General features: G+C 44.3%; 10 protein-coding genes across 10 annotated transcripts; 7 read left to right on the top strand and 3 right to left on the bottom strand.

The window, feature by feature from the left end:
- Positions 1-169: 169 nt before the first annotated feature.
- On the top strand, positions 170-3,979 carry C7M61_000648 (uncharacterized protein; the record flags this gene model as incomplete). Its single annotated transcript, XM_024856081.1, has 1 exon — positions 170-3,979. The coding sequence occupies one exon, from the start codon at positions 170-172 to the stop codon at positions 3,977-3,979; it is 3,810 nt and encodes a 1,269-aa protein (XP_024715680.1).
- Positions 3,980-4,137: 158 nt separating this feature from the next.
- PRP5 (DEAD-box RNA helicase) lies at positions 4,138-6,753 on the top strand (the record flags this gene model as incomplete). The annotated part of the gene is made up of 1 exon (XM_024856080.1): positions 4,138-6,753. One exon carries the CDS (start codon positions 4,138-4,140, stop codon positions 6,751-6,753), a length of 2,616 nt encoding a protein of 871 aa, XP_024715679.1.
- A 118-nt stretch (positions 6,754-6,871) lies between these two features.
- C7M61_000646 (uncharacterized protein) lies at positions 6,872-7,690 on the top strand (the record flags this gene model as incomplete). The annotated part of the gene is made up of 1 exon (XM_024856079.1): positions 6,872-7,690. The coding sequence occupies one exon, from the start codon at positions 6,872-6,874 to the stop codon at positions 7,688-7,690; it is 819 nt and encodes a 272-aa protein (XP_024715678.1).
- A 108-nt stretch (positions 7,691-7,798) lies between these two features.
- Positions 7,799-9,700, top strand: C7M61_000645 (uncharacterized protein; the record flags this gene model as incomplete). Its single annotated transcript, XM_024856078.1, has 1 exon — positions 7,799-9,700. The coding sequence occupies one exon, from the start codon at positions 7,799-7,801 to the stop codon at positions 9,698-9,700; it is 1,902 nt and encodes a 633-aa protein (XP_024715677.1).
- An 822-nt stretch (positions 9,701-10,522) lies between these two features.
- On the top strand, positions 10,523-11,404 carry C7M61_000644 (uncharacterized protein; the record flags this gene model as incomplete). Its single annotated transcript, XM_024856077.1, has 1 exon — positions 10,523-11,404. The coding sequence occupies one exon, from the start codon at positions 10,523-10,525 to the stop codon at positions 11,402-11,404; it is 882 nt and encodes a 293-aa protein (XP_024715676.1).
- A 128-nt stretch (positions 11,405-11,532) lies between these two features.
- SLU7 (mRNA splicing protein) lies at positions 11,533-12,342 on the top strand (the record flags this gene model as incomplete). Its single annotated transcript, XM_024856076.1, has 1 exon — positions 11,533-12,342. One exon carries the CDS (start codon positions 11,533-11,535, stop codon positions 12,340-12,342), a length of 810 nt encoding a protein of 269 aa, XP_024715675.1.
- A 66-nt stretch (positions 12,343-12,408) lies between these two features.
- Positions 12,409-14,587, bottom strand: C7M61_000642 (uncharacterized protein; the record flags this gene model as incomplete). Its single annotated transcript, XM_024856075.1, has 3 exons — positions 12,409-12,417; positions 12,461-13,201; positions 13,430-14,587. The coding sequence occupies 3 exons, from the start codon at positions 14,585-14,587 to the stop codon at positions 12,409-12,411; spliced, it is 1,908 nt and encodes a 635-aa protein (XP_024715674.1).
- A 205-nt stretch (positions 14,588-14,792) lies between these two features.
- On the bottom strand, positions 14,793-15,218 carry C7M61_000641 (succinate dehydrogenase assembly factor; the record flags this gene model as incomplete). Its single annotated transcript, XM_024856074.1, has 1 exon — positions 14,793-15,218. The coding sequence occupies one exon, from the start codon at positions 15,216-15,218 to the stop codon at positions 14,793-14,795; it is 426 nt and encodes a 141-aa protein (XP_024715673.1).
- A 131-nt stretch (positions 15,219-15,349) lies between these two features.
- C7M61_000640 (frequenin) lies at positions 15,350-15,925 on the top strand (the record flags this gene model as incomplete). The annotated part of the gene is made up of 1 exon (XM_024856073.1): positions 15,350-15,925. The coding sequence occupies one exon, from the start codon at positions 15,350-15,352 to the stop codon at positions 15,923-15,925; it is 576 nt and encodes a 191-aa protein (XP_024715672.1).
- Positions 15,926-16,017: 92 nt separating this feature from the next.
- SWI6 (transcriptional regulator) lies at positions 16,018-18,297 on the bottom strand (the record flags this gene model as incomplete). Its single annotated transcript, XM_024856072.1, has 1 exon — positions 16,018-18,297. One exon carries the CDS (start codon positions 18,295-18,297, stop codon positions 16,018-16,020), a length of 2,280 nt encoding a protein of 759 aa, XP_024715671.1.
- Between the last annotated feature and the right edge of the window lie 620 nt (positions 18,298-18,917).

The following is an 18,917-nucleotide window of genomic DNA, read 5'->3' as shown; positions in this document are numbered from 1 at the left end:
TTCTTCTTCGGATTTTGGCCGCCTACCTTGTCACAATTTTGTCACAAAAATACATTTTCGACTTGTAGTGTTCCATTTCTTATCGGGCGCGGTCTTGGGCTTCCATACATCGCGCAGCTACATACCTTGTTGCTGATCTCACTCAACTTCCGATCTAGAGCAGTTCTGTATGTCTGAGGCCACGCCGCTACTACTGGCTCAAACAGCTGCTTATACAAATGAATTTCTACAAGGAAGTCTGAATCAAACACAAGACAATGGAAAGAAGGCTAAGTTGGGTACGTTTGAGGGTGTCTTTCTCCCGACTACGCTCAATGTGCTTTCGATCTTGATGTTCTTACGTTTTGGATTCATTATTGGACAGATGGGCATAATGGGGTCATTGTTGCTCTTGGCCATGTCGTTTGTCATCGACATCTTGACCGTCTGCTCTGTGAGTGCTATTTCGACAAACGGCACGGTTCGAGGAGGCGGAGCCTATTACATGATTTCTCGATCATTGGGACCGGAGTTCGGTGGCGCCATTGGTATTATCTTTTTCATTGGCCAAATCTTGAATTCGGCCTTGAACGTTGTTGGTTTCATTGAGCCGCTTTTGGTCAACTTCGGCAAGGTCCAAGGCGATGTGCTACCTTTGCTACCTGTGTCGTACTGGTGGCAAGTGATCTACTCCACGATCCTTCTTATGCTTTGTACTAGTGTGGCACTTGTGGGTGCATCCTTGGTGTCGAAGACGGCGTTTTGGTTGTTCATCCTACTCACTACCAGCACTCTTCTGATCCCGCTTTCTGCATTAATTGTCAGTCCGGGAAATCCCCTTTCCCCTCCGTACGACGATTTGTGGTACTCGGGAATATCTTGGAAGACAATACAAGAGAATCTATGGCCAAATTTCACGAGCGGAGCTGCCGGATCCTTGCTACCTCCAGGAGAGCCAGAGACTTTTAAAAACCTTTTCGGAATTTTCTTTCCTGCCACTGCTGGTATTTTTGCCGGAGCGTCAATGTCTGGTGAACTCAAAAACCCCTCACGGTCGATTCCTCGAGGAACATTATTTGCATTAAGCCTTAGCTTTTTTCTTTACTTCTTAGTCATTATCTCATTGGGTGCTTCCGTCCCCAGAGAATTATTTCACAAGGACATAAAAATCATTCAGACGGTTAACATAAACGGCTTGATTATCATCATTGGTGAGGTTTCGACGTCCTTGTTCTCAGTTATTATGGGCATTGTGGGTGGAGCCACTGTACTCAACGCAATTGCCGTCGATAAAATTATTCCAGGCTTGTCGTGCTTCTCAACTGCTCGAAAGCTGCCAAAGGAGAAAAAGCGTGCCCAGTCATACGCCATATTGCTCACTTGGGCAATTGCTCAGGTTTTCCTTTTCTCTGATATCAATCAGATTGCTACATTTATCACAATGGCTTTCCTCATGACTTTCTTGGTGACGAATCTTGCATGCTTTCTTTTAAGAGTCGGGTCTGCGCCCAACTTCAGGCCTTCATTCAAATACTTCAGCACAAAAACCGCATTTTCAGGAGGCTTGGTCTCAGTGCTTGCAATGTATTTGGTAGATGGTGTGTCCGCTACTTCAGTCATAGTGTTCTTGATTTTCCTCATCATGATCATTCACTACACCACGCCACCGCTGAATTTCGGCGACATCTCTCAATTGTTGATTTATCATCAGGTTCGAAAATACTTACTACGCTTAAAGCTAAACATGAGTGTCAAATATTGGAGACCTCAAATCCTACTCCTCTGCGACAATCCACGTACATCGTGGAATTTGATCGCATTTTGCAATCATTTGAAGAAGGGCGGTCTTTATATCTTAGGCCATGTTGTATTGATGAGTGATGATTCCGCGGGCCAGAGTGATGTAAATTCTGAATTCAACGTCTCTTCGTATAAAGAGATCCGAAAGCAAAAGAATGCATGGACCAAACTTCGTGATATGGCCAAAATCAAAGCCTTCGTTCAAATAGCTATTGGTCCCTCACTTCCTTGGGGCGTCAGGAACGTCTTCCTTGGGTCTGGTTTGGGAGGAATGCGTCCGAATATCACGGTTTTAGGATTTTATGATTCTCAGAAACATGGTGTTGAATTGCCGTTGAAGCAGGAACAAAGATCCTTGTCAACGCTTCATCTTCCCACTGATGAATGCAGAAAGGAGAGAAAAGTATCTGTCAATCAGTGGGTTCAAATTGTGGAAGACCTAGTGATTATGCAAGCTACTGTCGCTGTTGCGGGTAATTTCAGCCGTATGGAGGTACCCATCCTCCTGGGCAGTAGATGGACAAGAAAATTCAAAAGTGATGCTGAAAAGAAATACATTGATTTATACCCGATTCAGATGTCATCTATCTGTTTAATGGATGACGGCAAATCTGTGATGTCCACGAATTTCGACACATACACTTTGATCCTTCAGCTTGGTGCTATCCTTTCGACGGTCGACGAATGGGAGAAGAACAATTATCATTTGAGAATTATCGTTTTTGTCGAGAGCGCAAATGAGGTCGAAGACGAATTGACGAGACTCAAAGATTTGCTTGTCTCTTTGAGAATCGATGCAGAAACAGTAGTTAAGTGTTTCGAAGATGGTTTCCTTCAATCTTACAACTTTATGGTGAAAGGCTATACTGTGTCTCCTACCACACAGAAGGAGTTCAACCACATAAACCATGTGCTTCACAGTGATCAATGGTGGATTAATTTATGTGATGCTCGGGAGTCTTTGCGCCAGATCGAGAGACAAAAATTGCAGAGAAGGCGGTCTGACAAAAAGATGAAGTCCATCGATATCAAAGATGAACGGAAGTATGACCCTGTCCTGTTCAATCTTTCAAAGAGTAACAGCTCACCCATCACCGGCCCAAGTCTTAAAAATAACAGACGTTACACTTTATCAAACTTGCATGGTCAAGGCTTGTCGCTCTCCTTCAACATGAAGGCACAAGGTGGAGAAAGCTTTTATGCCTACGAGTCGGAAGACAGCAGTGATAGCGAATTGGAAGGCAGTGTTCACAGCAGTGTTGGGGATGGTACCGGTAAGCAGCCTACTCCTGAAATCTCCAGTCCCGAACAACGACCATCTGAGGAATCTTCACCTTTGGGAAAGAAACCCGCGAGGACGCCAAATCCGCCACCCTCATCTGCTAATCAGCAACGCCACCCTCAAAGAGACTATGGTAACAAGCAAGGTAACGCTCTCATGGCAAAGTACACCACTTCACTTGGTGCTATGTCCTCTGACCAGCTCTCGGTTAAATCATCTATGTCGAATCTTCGTCCAAACTTCCTGTCGGTAAAGATACCCCAATCTAGAGTTAGAGATGAGGAGGATGAAGAGCCTCTGGCGCCTCAAGATGAAGATGATGAGCATGACGAGACGAACAAGCCGCTGATTCAATTCATCGAGGATGAGCAAGACAAGACAAAGGGCCCTCTGAAGGATCCAGCGGAAAAGAGTTTGGCTGCTAAGGTGCTCACACCAAGAAACGAAAGCTCACTTTCAATTGCGCAGAGGCCCAGCATGAAGAGGGCCACATCCATCATTGCTAATGATGACATTAAGGAGCATATCAGATCACCCAAATTTGTCACGGGAGACGATGACGACGAAGACATACATGGCGAGAGTTTGAATCACCTTACAGATACAACAGATTCGGATAGCGCCCCCATGGCCAAAAAGCTTACCCTGAGACAACTTCTGGAAGAATTGAAAAGCCTCACATTCAATGATTTACCAGCAAAAGGTCAACATATTATCTTAAACGAGCTCATGAGGCAGATCTCTGGGGATGGTAAGACTGCAGTGATTTTCTCCACACTTCCAGCCCCAGTGATCGGAACGCATTTGGATGATAGTGCATCACTTGACTACACCAATAGTCTTGCCATTTGGTTAGACAATCTTCCTCCAACGCTTTTACTAAACTCACAAACAGTGACGGTGACAACCAATTTGTGAGTAAGTGACAATCGATATCCTATATATGACGCACATATATTGATAGTACTCTGCATCTCAAATCCATCGCGCATAAACGTAAACTTGAAACCCATCACACAACATATAACATAAGGTTCGAAATTTCAAACACAAATATTATAATAGCTCACTAACTCATGTCGGAAGCTCTCACCAAGGAAGAGAGGATAAGGCAACGTCAGGCTCAGTTGGCCAAATGGAAAGAAAGAAAATCGAAGTCTCCAAGCGTAAGCTCTGAGAGCACAAGCATTGAAGTCAACACTACACCTCCAAGTGCTTCTCCTACTCCAGAGGAGCAACGACGTCTCGAAAGACTCAAAAAAGTCGAGGAGTGGAAGAAAAAGAAGCTTCAATCGCAAAACAATGCCACAGATGAACAAGCACTTCGACAAAAGAAATTAGCTGAATGGAAAAGGAAGAGAGGAGGCGAGAATGATGATAAACCATCAGCACCAAAATCAAAGTCGACTTCCTTTAAACTTCGGGCTAAGCCAATTCAAAAAGCAGATTCTTCGAAGAGGAAGCAAGTTTTCGAGGACGAGGACGATGATGAGGAAAAGATACGAGCTTTCAAGGTTCCCACGCTTCCAAACTCCAAACTGAACACCAAACTGATTAAGGAGGATGGCGAAGATGCTCTTGATGTGTTCTTAGAAGGGCTTGCGGATGATCAACGCGACGAAAATACCCTCTCTCTAGGTGTTCAACTGGAAGACAGCCTGGACGAAGAAGATAATGAGGATGACCCTTTACGTGCTCTTCAGCTCAAAGCCATGCAGACTGGAAAGGAGTTGGCAGCCGTGGATCATAGTCAGATCGACTATCTTGAGTTCAAGAAAAACTTCTATGTTGAGTCCCACGAGGTGAGTCTGCTCACTAAAGAAGAGGTTCACGATCTCAGACTGAAACTTGGTGGTATCAAGGTGACCGGAAAAAATTGCCCCAATCCAGTGTGGAATTGGTCGCAGATCGGCTTCTCATCCGTCGTACAATCTTTGATTGAGGACAAGCTACAGTTCAAGGCACCAACGAGCGTACAAAGTCAAGCATTGCCAGTCATTCTTTCTGGGCGTGATATGCTTGCCATTGCTAAGACAGGCTCAGGAAAAACCCTCGCATTCGTTTTACCCTTACTTCGACACGTACAAGACCAGCCCCCTTTGCAGGAAGGTGATGGCCCAATTGCAGTCCTTATGTCCCCTACTAGAGAGTTAGCCCAGCAGATATTCAAACAGCTTACGACATTTACTAAGAAACTTGGATTGTCTGCCTGTTGCTGCTACGGTGGCTCTTCCATCGAACCACAGATTGCAGAGCTCAAAAGGGGTGCTCAAATCGTTGTATGTACCCCGGGTCGTCTCATTGATTTATTAGCCACGAATAACGGGAGAGTCTGTAATTTACAGAGAGTTACATATGTGGTTCTCGATGAGGCCGACCGTATGTTTGATTTTGGCTTTGAACCGCAAATTAAAAAGATCTTCTCTCAGATCAGACCTGATAAACAATGTGTTTTGTTTTCTGCTACATTTGCCAAAAAAATGGAATCCTTGGCAAAAGACACCTTAAGCGACCCTGTTGAAGTTGTGGTTGGTGGCATTAGTGTGGTGGCCCAGGAGATCAAACAACATGTCGAACTTTTCGATCTCTCTGACGATACAACCCTGACAGAAATTTTCGAGCGAAAGTTCCAAAGACTACAAGAACTTTTGAGATCATATCCTGACGTGAAAAAATTAGTTTTTGTGGAAAAGCAGGAATCTGCGGATGGTTTGCTCGTGAAGTTGTTGGGTCAAGGTCTACAATCCATAACCATTCACGGAGGAAAGGAACAAATCGACAGAAAACACGCGATCAAAAAATTTTCAGATCCTGATAGCGGTGTCGACACTTTGATCGCAACATCAGTGGCTGCTAGAGGTTTGGATGTGAAGGGTCTTGATTTGGTGATCAACTTTGACCCCCCTAACCATATGGAAGACTATGTTCATCGTGTTGGAAGAACTGGAAGGGCTGGTAAGGAGGGTGATGCTTATACATTCGTCACACCAGCCCAAGAACGACCCATCACCGATTTGGTTAAGGCATTAAGACTTAGCAAGTATCCAGAGGATAAAATTGATCCCAAACTAGTCAAAATTGCTGATAGCTTTCTTTCGAAGGTTAAGGATGGGAAGGAGAAGTTTCATTTTGGTTTTGGTGGTAAGGGATTAAGCAAGCTTGACGAGGTCCGGGACACGAACAAGAAGATAGAGAGGAGCATGTATTCGACGGAAACGCAAGAATCAGACAAATCACGAGAAAGCTCGGCGGCTACAAGCAAGCCTATTTCTAGTGACGCAAAGGTCGTCAATGGGGTTGATTTACCCGAATTTGATGTTATCGAAGGAAGGGCATCTGAATCCACCGGGCCCGACCGATGCAAGTATCACTCAAGAGTCACAATCAATGATCTTCCACAGTCCGCGAGATGGAATGTGGTCAATGCTGATAATTTGTCTGGTATTTCAGAAAACACATCCGCTTCAATTACTAATAAGGGGCAATACTATCCACCTGGCAGCAAGGTGCCTTCAACAGTGAAGCAAGGAGGCAAGGAAGTGCCAGCACCTCCAAAATTGTACTTGCTCGTCGAGGGTTTGACAGAAAACAGCGTGAGAGATGCCAATATGTTACTCCGTCAAAAAATCATTGAGGGACTAGAAAACGCTAAAGATGATGTTGCTGCATCCTCGGGTCGCTACAAGGTATAGTGAGTACGAAATGCTGTGTATAAATTCATGTGCGGAAAAATCCCTCGGGCCAATCTGTGGGGTACTTAGCGACAATCTTATCTCCATCCTCTTTTCATACTAGTACTTCTTTCACACCATGACTTTCGACAGCAGTATTTTTGAGGAGTTTACCAAGTGGGTCGTCACTGAGGTTGAACCCGGCTTCATCCATGTTCAATACAACAACCCAAAAACTCTCAATGCCTTCACTGAGGAAGATTGGAGAGCCTACCACTACATCCTTGAATGGTTGGACTCCGATCCCGGCACCAACATCATCTTGTTGTCATCCAAGGTCGAGAAGGCATTCTCCAGTGGCTTGAACTTGAAATCTGCCATGACCTTGATGAACGCTAAGGATGACTGGTCTTTTGAAAACAAGAAGAAGTTCATGTACAAGCACATCAAGGACTTCCAAGACGCTATTACCATGCCCGCCAGAATGAGAACTCCCACAATTGCTCTCTTGAACGGTGTTTCTTATGGTTTGGCCTTGGACATTGCCTCTGCTTGTACGATCAGAATTGCCGTCGAGGGTGTGAAAATGTCTATTAGAGAGATCAAGATCGGTATTGTTGCTGACATGGGCTCCTTGCAGAGAATGACCAACCTTGTCAACAACAAGTCCAAGATGAACCAGTTGGCCTTGACCGGAGATATCTTCGGAGCTAAAGATGCCTTTGAATTGGGCTTCGTGTCTGAAGTTGTTCCGGACTTAAAGACAGGTGTCGACCGTTGTATCGAATTGGGCCAGCTGATCAACAGCAACCCACAATGGGCCATCAAGGGCACTAAGGACTCCATCCAGTACATGGTGAATGGTGGTAACCACGAGCAGGGATTGAAGGACATTGCCGAGTACAACTCCATCTACCTTGTGGGTGGTATAACCTCCGGAATGCCTTCGAAGCTCTAAGATATTTATATGAATACAAAGAAGAGTATATACAAAAGCTGGATCAAGGTGTTCACGGTCTCGTCACGTGCAGAACACCGTTGTAGAACTACAGCGAGGGTGCAAAAAATGTTGAAGCTCACAAGGACAATCTTAAGCCCTTCAGATCCAAATACCCAGCACATGATTCGAGGAGCCATAGGAAGCGCCCGTAAGACAGAACGTCTACGCAAGGATGTCTATCGACTTTTCAACATCCATGCTGCTTGCAAAGCACAAGAAACTCAAGATTCTCAACCAAGAAAAACCTCCACCATTTCTAGCATCTTGGAAAATGCACCATCGAACACATTCCTTGATCTGCTTCCGAGAAATCTTCTGAAACCGACCATAATTGAAACTGGAGATGCTAGCAAAGAAGTCAAAGACAAGATAAATGATCTCCTAAAGCGTGGTCAATACAATCTCGTCTTGAACGCCTTGATCTCTTGGAGTGAAGCCCACACAGCCGACGAGTTCCAAGAACTCTTGAGCCCACGTGAGTTCTCCTATGTGATGGAGAAGCTTGTAAATAGACAGGCGTGGGTCTATCGTGCTATGGGAACAGAAAATGTCATTAAAGACGACTACTCTCCATTAACACCATTGGCATTAGAGGCCAAAGACTTCAGAAACGGTATAAGACGAATCTACTCCAACCTCCTCTTTGGGGGCGATAAGTCACAGCACATCTATCACAAGGACAAGCGAGGTTCCTTGGGTGACGTCCATTACGACTTGACAGTGCGAGACTTCGAAAACTTGATTCAGCTCGAGCTGCAAAACTGTAAGATGGATTTGGCATCCAAGTGGTATCAAAGATTTGAACAGAAGTATCCAGACAATGGGCACTATCTGAGAATGTCCTACAACTTGTGGCTTCTTAGGTTCTACGTCTACGGTAACGCAGAGTCGAGAAACTGGAAGGTGGACGGAACGTTGACCAACAGAGGACGCAGAGATAGAAAGAGATCGATGTTCTTGTCTCATGCCCACTGGCTCGAACTTTTCAATGAGTTCGCCAAGAATCAGCATCTTATGCTGGGAAACTCGCAGTTTTCATTCGAGAAGTCTTCAATACTCGCTGTAATGGGTGCGATGTCACATTCTAAGGACAAGGCCCAGATTTGTAAATTCATAGAAGGAGTTTGGGGTATTGATGGCAAAGGCCGCTTACAGAAGAAGATTCCCCAAGACGACCCTCGTTATCCTGACGTTGATATATTGTCTACAATTGTCGTGTCTTTGATTTACAACGACCAAACAGTAAAGGCAATGGTTTACTTGAATGCTTTCCAAGAACATTACAATATTGAATTGGGCAAGGATTCAAAGCAGCTATGGGATATGGTGTTCGACTGGGCCGAATTCCTCACCAGGTTTTCTGAGGAACGTTCTCTCCAATTCTTCCTCAGAAATACCGACACCAAGGTCGGAGGCAAACTTAACCCAAGTTTATCAAAAGCAAAGTCCTCTCCCAATTTTGATTACGAGGGCTTTTTGACTTTCCTTGCCGATTTGCAAAATCATAGAACAAGGCTCATGGACGAGCTCTGGACTTGCTATAAAGAAAGCGGTTCAGTTTTGTCTACCAGAGCTTATTTGTCTCGTTTTCTTGTACTTCGTGATGCTAAAGACGAAAATGGGTTGTTCGAGTTTCTCAAGGAGATCACATTGGAATTGCGTTTTCAGCTGTTGCCAGAGGATGCTTTTAATCATAAAATGCTGATTAATTCGTCCAAACGTCTTCGGGTGTTGTATGAACGGGCAGTCAGGACTTTGATCGATTTCAAGGGAGAGGCCGGTGAACTCGAGCTTATCGAGGTTGTGGTTCGCAAGTGGGCTATTGATGCAGAAATGAAGACATCATTAGAGAATTATGCACTGGAGAACTTCTCGAGGTTTGAAGCTAAGCGGAAGGAAAGAGAAGAGAGCAAGTTGATGAAGGAGCAAGAAGAAGAGGATGAAAAATTTTTGGGCCTCATGGTATAGATAAAACGTATAATGCATGGCACGGTAACGGAGTACGCGACTAAAAGTCAGTATACTTACTTATCACCAGTGGTAGTGTGCAACACAAGTTGCCGCGTAATAATGAACACTGAGCGTCTTTTCCACGCATTATACAACTATCTAAAAACACACTATGGCTGAGGGTATCGAGAAGCTTGCGGAAGTTCCTGTTGAGTTCTTCAAGGATGGATCCGCTTTTGTTAGAAAGTGTCAAAAGCCAACTCAGAAGGGTATGTATCAAACACAGTGGAAGTCTCAAAAGGATATAAAGATGTGAAGCCGAGAGCACAACGATTGTGCAAAGCTCCATATCAAGTTTCGTCGCTCTTTACGGGCTTGACCCTGATTCATAAACAAATACTAATCGTTTAGAGTACCTTAAGATTGTGAGAGCAGTCGGTGTTGGTTTCGTTATGATGGGCGTCGTTGGCTACGCCGTCAAATTGTTGCACATTCCTATCAGATACTTGATTGTTTAAGTCAAATCTACCGGAATACTTCAAAGCTTATTTCTTTAGCATATTAAACGATATTTTATCTGTTTCGTATTAATAAATTCAAGATACATCATGTGAGAAGTCCAATCGGCATTGTACCACGCTCGGGCCTGGAATGGGGCAACTTCCACCAACAAGGATTGAGCCAGTTATTGTCGCTTTGTAATTTTAAAGCTTTCACTTCCCAACTTTCATTCTCTAGACCATTTTCGAAAATCGTGTCACGTGATCAGATTGGAGCCTAGCACTTTTGCAGCAGATGCGATGGAGATGAGTTAGATCTAGATCACACACTTGGAACTCAATGCTGGGCAACGCTAACAACTTTGTTAGAAAGCTCGCTCACAATGATGCTGCAGTGAGACTGTCAGCATTCGAGGCACTCACGAAGTTTCTCAAGAATAGACTGATCAAGAAGCTTGACATAATAGAATTCGAGAAGCTCTGGAAGGGTCTTTACTACTCCATGTGGTACTGTGACAAACCTATTCCCCAACAAGCTTTAGCGGGAAACATTGGTAAACTCTTCAGTGAAGTCATTCCTGAACCAAAATTGAAGGATTTCCACGAAGCCTTCTGGCTCATTATCTCGAAAGAGTGGCCCACCATAGATAAATGGAGAATCGACAAGTACTTGATGTTGATAAGAAGAGTGATCAGACACCAGCTTTTCCGTCTAGAGGCCAACAACTGGAGGAAAGATACTCTCAAGGATTTCCTTGAGGTTTTGCAAACACTTCCGTTGAGTGATGATCCAAAGATGCCTAAGGCGCTCTCGTACCACATCTGTGATCTTTTCCTTGATGAGATTGAGTATGTTATCTTCAAGGATTTAAGAGACTTTAATGAAGAGGAGAATGAGGAGGAGAAAGATGAAGATGATGAGGACGAAGAGGAAGATGAGGAAGAGAAGGATGAAGAGCGTGAGAATGAAGATAAGGACGAGAATGGAGAGGAGGCTGAAGAGTCAAGTGAAAAGGACGACAAAAAGAAGAAGGAGATCCTCAAGAAAACTCCTCTTAAGAAGTTGCTCGTGCCATTTGAGGTAACTGCCAAGGATGCAAAGTTCAAGCCTTTGAGAGAGAAGTGCAAAGAGGTACTTGCAGACGAGAGATTGCAAGAATGGGGCATCATTGAGAAGGAAGACTCCGATGAATCGGACGAAGAAGAATGGACTGGCTTCTAATTAGTCGACACACACATCATTGTAATATAGAAAATCAAACATTGTGCATCAGTACCTTGCATATTTAGAATGGGTGCGAAACATCACCATCGATCCAGTACTACCTTTAGATCTGCCCCACTGAGGCAATGCCGCCCGCAGATAACCAGTACATCCCCAAGTTTATTCTGAATGTGCCTTGGTATTACAATGAGCTACATGGTACAGACGATGCTTTCAAACATCAGCGAAAGGAACCTACAAGTGCTCCAGCTGAAGGTGGGCCTACAGCAGGCCAAGGCTTCGACGAGAATGGCAAGACCGTAAATGAAATCAATGACTTTGCTTCTAAAAGAGATCGCTGGCATGGCTATAATGCAGAGGAGTGGGACGAGATCTTTGCAAAATGGGACTCGCTTAAGAAGTCCAAGAAACCTAAGCATACTGAAGAATCCGATAGTGATGACACAGACTATGAATTAGAGTTACAGGAGCTTGGGATCCAGCGGAAGGATTTTCAAAGAGGCTTCGTGGAAGACCCTATCGAAAAGTCCATCAGGGAAAGAAAGTATACACCAGCATATATTTTGGCGATCAATGCCAATGAGGGTGGGAAGATCAGAATAGGCAAGGATTCCACTCGTGGTATAGTAAACGATGAGTCAGACTTTGTGAAGCAGCCTAGCAAGGAGGAGAAGGATTTCAATCGAATGCAACAGTTTGCATGGGAGCAAAATAAACAGTACGAGCAAGAGAAGCTGAGAGAACTATATCAAAAACAGCTAGCGAATATGAGCAATCCTAATGCAGAAGCCGTCGATTACACAGTTCCAGTTGATCTAGGTTTCAGTGTTGAGGCGAGTCCTACCTTGATGATGATGAAGAAAAAGGAGGAGGACAAAAAGAAGAAAGATGCTAGCGATAAGCGGAAGAAAAGTCTTCTTGACAGGTATGGGTAGCTTGTTAGCTTATATTGGCAAGTATGGTAACCCAATCTTTGGGTCTTACGTACATCTTGTCCTCGATCAAAAGTTCTAAGAAATGGCCGCAAGAGTTACGAATTATCTCCTCGAGAACATTGGCATCACTCTGGCAAAGTTGCCCGAGCCTCGAGTCTTTCAACAAAGCGGCAAGGGTTATGCCCCCGTTGTTCTTGTTTATGCTCAATCGGAGCCCCTTGTCCTTTAGTATAAAGTCATCCTCAAACAAGTATTCAAGACGATGTTTGATATGAGTCTGGCGAATCATTCGATCCTGGGATAATTCGATCTCTTTTGATGTATCCGAACTGAACTTGAGGAGGGCTTTTTGCGGAGCCTTGATCGCATCGGTTCTCAACGATTTTGGAGCCCGGTGAGGAGTGACGGAATGTGACAACAAGCTTCCCTCACAAGGCCCATCGGAGCTTCCTTCTAAGAGGAATTTCTCATTCACTGGCTCAAATAATGTGGGGGCTGGTAATGTGACACTTAGGTGCTCATTCTTCATATGTGCTGCAATCGGCGGAGTTAGGTTAGGGTAGAACTGCAAACTGCTGTTGTCTAATGGATCTTGCTCATTGCAGTTACCAGTGGCATTGCTTTCTTCGATTGAGGAGAGATCGTGTTTTGGGTAAGGAACCAAGTACGGGCTGGCACCGTAATCTGTGACACTATCGGGACTAGAATCCGCTTTCTTCGAAACGTCTCCGCCTTTCGCCCGCGAGTTACCGAATAGACTCGAGAAAGTAAACCAGAGACTGTCAGAGGATTCATTTTGGGAAGACTTTGGTGCGTTCTCCTCGAGATCTATCTCAACAAGATCCTTGATCTCTTTCCCCTTCCAGAGAGTTGTTGATGCCAGGCATGACAGCAACATATTCTTGGACCTCGTGCCGCTGTAGTAATTAGAGTGAAAATAGGAGTTTTGTGGTGACATTATTATGAAAACTAGTGTAGCTTGTACAAATGGAATTTGGGTGCAAAAAGAGTTGCATTATGGTGCGCTCACATCTAGGCACATTCTATGAAATCACCTTCATGAGTTTTCTTTTATCAAGCGAAGAACTTCGAGCCCTTGAAGAAGCTCCTTCTCAGCAGTCTCGATGTCCTCGTAATTGAGAGCTGAAATTGCAAACTTGGCATGCTTCTGAGCTTGCGTTATTTGCTCTCCAGTATCCAAGATGGTTTTGAGATTCTCCTTCGTAATGGGCTTGTGGTGCTTGACACTATTCGTTGAGCCTGACCGGCTCGCTGGTTTTGGTGTGACTTTCTCTTCCTCGCGCTCCTCAGTAGGCTCCGGAGGGAATACCTTTATTGACGAGTCCTTGTTGATATGAGATAGGTCATCATCAGGCAAGAATTTTGGAGCACCTGGCAACTTGACCTCTTCTTCATCAGCATTTGTCTCACTCTCTGGGTCGTATTTTGGGGCGCCAGGAAGGTTGAAAGGAAGATCAGGCTCGTCCTGAGCCGAAGAGTTTTGTGGAGCAGGCGACTTCGATGATGACTCAAGCAGCTTTGAATCCACTTCTTGTGGCTCTGATGATGGCTCTTTACCGACAATTGATGGAAAAGTAGGAGTCTGGTCATCCTCGTCAGCAACCTTTGCTGCTTCATCCTCCTCTTCCTCCAACTTAGCAAGATCCTCATCTTCACCCTTTACTGGGAGCTCATCTTTTATCAATTTACTCAATTGATATTTCAACACCTTGGTTTTTTCTTTAATGAAGGTTATGAATTCTTCTCTGTCTTTACACTTGCTACCAGTAGTCTCAGCGAAGTCAAGTGAATCGTCACTTTCTCCTGTGAAGACCTTTAGGGAGGTCATAAAATTGATGGACGCTCTCAACTTGCTAGCAAGTGGAATCTTGTTAATGCCGTCATAATTGGACACGCCCTCGAGGGTGCTAAGAAACAATTTGAATACGAAGGCAAACAGCACATTCAATGACAATTGTCGATTTGTGAGGATCTTGTGAAGGTCCTCGTCCTCTGTCGAATTCTTAATCAGCTCTGTATCTTCTAGCAAGGCTATGGTGAAAGCCTCCACTTCCTTATCAGTAGTGTGGAGCTTGTTCGAGAGGATATGCTCAAGAACGTAGATCTTGCAGTAATAACTCACGACAGGATTGACTGACTGAAGCTCTGTAGCCCTTGCAATGAAGGGCGTGACATTGATATCTTTTTTAATGGAAGCGGGCACGGAGTCTGGTTTGATTGACATGATGGTGTGGTGTCTTGGTTACTACAGCCTGATATCACCCATGCAGTAAGGACCGCAGTAGTCACATTGGACTTGACCTTCCGAAACCCATGGGACAACTCATTTACGCAGGTGTTTGACTCAAGTGGTTGACTTATGAAAAGAGTTTTTGAAGCCGTGAGTAAGTGAAGTGTAATAAATATTGAAGATATATATGTACAAAGGCTTAGTGCAAGTCAGGCATCCTCATGATCTCCTTGTCGGGGTTCTCAGCGTCGGCTTGCAACAAAGAAAGGATCTTCAGATTCTTCCACTTGTCTGGCAAAGGAGTCACGTCGTAGTTCTTGGTGGCCCAGTAGTAAATGTCCCAGTCAGGCTCATCCAACAACTTGTCGTACTCATCAAGCTCCTCGTAGCTGAACTTGTGCAAATGCTTCTTGGCAAACCTCGACAACAACAAGTCGCTCTCCAAGATTCCTCTCTTTCTGGACTGGTAAACCAAGCGAGCCCTCTTGACATCGATCGACTCTCCGGTTCTGACGATGGGGTCGATCCGGGCTGCCAACTCATTATAAGAGGGGTTTTCCTTCCTCTTATATTCTGCGAGTCTCCTCGTTGAAGTCGAGACCAGGCGAAGAGTTCTTCTAAACATGTTAGTGTGGGCGGTAGAAAAGAATGTTACCGATGTGGAGAAGGCGCTCATACCATGTGTAGAATGTGCGCTCTCTTCCTGTCTACACCGCAGCACCTTAGTCGAACTAACCAGCGTTATTCTCTGAAAGAATGGGTAAAGCGGTGTCCAAGCTATCTAAAGACGAGCTCAAGCTGCTTCGAGAACGCACGCTTTTCGATAAGCGTGAATTGCAGCAATGGTACAAGGGCTTTCTACGCGATTGTCCAAGTGGGCAACTATCGGAGGAGGAGTTTGCTAAGGTATTTAAACAGTTCTTCCCCTTTGGTGATCCAACTGACTATTGCCACTATTTATTTCGTCTCTTCGACACGGATAACTCCAAGTTCATTGACTTCAAGGAGTTTATCGTGGCATTGTCGCTCACATCTAGAGGTGACGTGAATCAGAAACTCGAGTTCAGCTACAAACTCTACGACCTCAACCGTGATGGAAAAGTCTACTACAAAGAAGCCCTCGCCATCACCTCGGCAATATACAAAATGGTGGGCCCCATGGTCACCTTGCCCGAAGATGAAGGAACTCCGGAATTACGGGCCGCAAAGCTTTTCACGTTATCAGATAAGGATCCAAATACCGACTACTTGGATTTTAACGACTTCAAGCGCCTTGTGAAAAATGATCCTTCGTTGTTGAATTCGTTGAACGCTTACGAGGGTTTGGTTTGAGGAGGAGATTATGACACAAGTGCTTTTACAAGAAGCTTTCCCCTCTTATTATGTGCATTAGATATTTTCCATAATACAGTTCTTCAAAGGTTTTATTGCTGTCCTTCAACGGCTTCAAGCAAGCCATCAAGTAGTTCGTCAACCTCGTTAATATCCACACCGGTGCAGTAACTCACGACCTTCTTGAACTTTGCTGTCAAGGTACTGTAGTTGAGCAAGTTCTCTAACTCCTTTTCTAAATCCTGATTGATCTCTTTGTAAGCCAGAAGCCGGGCTTGCAAGACTTCGGCTGACGGAAGCGTTTCCAACAACTCATCCGTGGACTCCACCTCCTCGTTGTTTGCAAGTTTATCGTAGATGGGCTTGATAATAAAAGGTTCATCCGCATCAAATTTGACAAAGTCCTGGTTCACAATGTCGCTGGTGAACACATTTTCGTCCTTTTCATCATCTGGAAGCTTTTTCTTCAAGACTTGTAACTTTTCTGTGATGTTTGCCATTTGTAACTTCATGGTATCAACGAGGGACACCTTCTCAAGAACTTTTTTAGCAACAAATCTGTTGTTAGCTGTTATGATAGTTGCTCCTCGAAGTTCTTGGTTAAGGGAATTGATCTCTCTCTTTTTATCGTTGATAACTTTCAGATACTCGTCATTAGCATTACTCATCAAATCTTGAATTGACTTGAAGATCTTCTCTGATTGTGAGAGCTGATCTGAGCCCTCTTTAGCGTCCACGCCATTACCCACTCGCTTTTCGGAAGTGCTCTCAGTGACATCCTCCATTTTCCCGACATCAGTGCAACCTCCAGTCTTTTCCCAAAATTCAATGCCTGTGTCAATAAGTTGCAAGAAGTATTCGTCATCATCTGAAGACGCACCAAGGCTTTCGAGGAAGGACTTCGTTGCGGCTACCGATGATTTGTGAGTTTCATAGTTGTCACGCAACAGGATCACTTCCTTGACAGACTCAAAATCAGACGGCTTTACGCCGACATTGTTGGCAACTTGGGGGTCAGCTTTAAGTTCGAGAAGGACGTGAATAAACCATTTGAGCTCGTGCTCACCAGCGAGATGAAGAGCTGTGTTCCCAGATTCTGAGTCTTGAGCGTTGATAATTTTTGTGCAAAGATTATTAAGGTTCTTTTCCTTATCAACATTCTGTACCATCCAAGTTATTATCTTGGTAAGATAGAATTTTGAAGCATCGAAGTTTTTCGTCGCCAGGACGATAAGATGATGTAGAAAGGAGTTGTGCTTATTGTCGAAAAGCCACAAGTTAGGCCAGAGCCAGTTTTCGAGCATGCTAACAAAGTTGCCTTTCTCCATAGCATTCGTAACCAGAATTGCCGAGAGTAGAGGCGACTCACCATCATTGTCACCGCGGATTGGGGAGCTTATGCCAAGCTCTATAAAGATTCCCACCAAGTTCGATGCTAATGTTGCCGCGTAGTGCAATGCGGTCTTTCCTTGAGAGTCTAATGGTACATCCAAAATAGATGTCGTCAGGTGGAATCGAGTGGAGCACTTGTCAAATATGCTTTGAAACATGTTCTTAATGTCAGTAGAAGAGAGATCTGTAGAAAGCTCGCCATCATTCTTGAATATCTCGCTGAACTTGAGTTTCACTTCCAGTACAATGTCGACATCCTTCTCCTTGAATGTTGTTGGGGGCAAGCAATAAGGTGCGTTTGTGTTCGACTCTGTAGCAGCTTTAACGAGAGACTGTGCTGCAGTCGATTGTGTTTTTCTTCTTTTTGTTGGTGACCCATCCAAAGCGTCGGCCATATCCTCATCAGCGTTGCGTTTCACCGTGACCCCTGTGGACAATTCCGGCTTTTTGGGTAGCTTGTCACAGTCATGCACGTCAACGAGAAGTAAGCCCTTGATAATGTCGTAAATGCCATAGTTGAGCGAAAACAGAACTGCCTTATCATAAGGAATCCATATGCCACGCAATTGGGCGATTTCGTGGCTTCTCAAGTCATTGTAAAGAACCTTATCGTCCTCGCTGCCTCCTTGAAAATACTGAGGATTGGTGAAAATATCGTTTTCAAGGAGACTGTCAACCCGTTCTTGGTCGAAGCGACCCAAGGAAACCAACACCTGTAGCACTTGAACAACATTCACGTAAGAATCACGAACGCGACGCAAGATCTGAATCGATGATGTATCAATTTCAGGAGCTTGCACTTTAACGTCAATTTCTATGAAGTTTTGTCCCAGATAGACGGCAGAGTACACCTTTGAAGTACATGATGCCGAATCGGATGGTGATGAAAGTTTGATCAAAGGCTTCTGTAAATGAGTCCCGCTCAACTGGTTACTAATGGAATTGGCGGTATTATCACCAACATGTTGGGGCGACTCCATATTTGTGGTATCTATTTGAAACGTGTGGAACTAGACTAGCGAAACAAGTTGAGATTAAGTGCTTTGAGCTTTCCAATTTGGGACAATTTGCACGGCATGGATAGACGTGTTACACCCGTGCCTCACAACAACCACACCATAGAAGAAATGGTTTATAGTTCGATGTAAATTTTGGTGTCAGTAAATATTTTCCTTGTAATTCTAGAAATGAACTATACCCATAAAGTTTATGCATTTTTGTGCTGTCGTGAGTAGACATTCGTTGAAGTATATCTGAAGCTGACGCGAGACCGTACCTTAGGTTGGGTTTCAGAGCATTTCTTACTGCTAGACATAACGGTTCCTCCAATATATATAGATGTGACATCCGAAACTAGCATACAGCAAATTGAAATAACTAATATGGGGCAAGTTGATTTTAATTCGAGTTATTATGTATTTGCAGTAATGAGGGTGTGGCTGCGAAATTTCAAGAACTGAGAACCCAAAGCCGGAACCTAATACTACGAACCTTCGAAAATCAAACGATTGCTCCAATTTTTTTCTAAGAATTTGAAGAAATGAAATCTGTTATATTGAAAGTATTTAGGGCTAATTGAATGCTAGAATAGCCCCACGCT

This window comes from Candidozyma pseudohaemuli (assembly GCF_003013735.1).
Source record: "Candidozyma pseudohaemuli strain B12108 chromosome Unknown scaffold00001, whole genome shotgun sequence".
Lineage (NCBI taxonomy): Eukaryota > Fungi > Ascomycota > Pichiomycetes > Serinales > Metschnikowiaceae > Candidozyma > Candidozyma pseudohaemuli.
The sequence above is the reverse complement of the archived record's forward strand: the minus strand, read 5'-3'. Positions and strand labels throughout refer to the sequence as shown.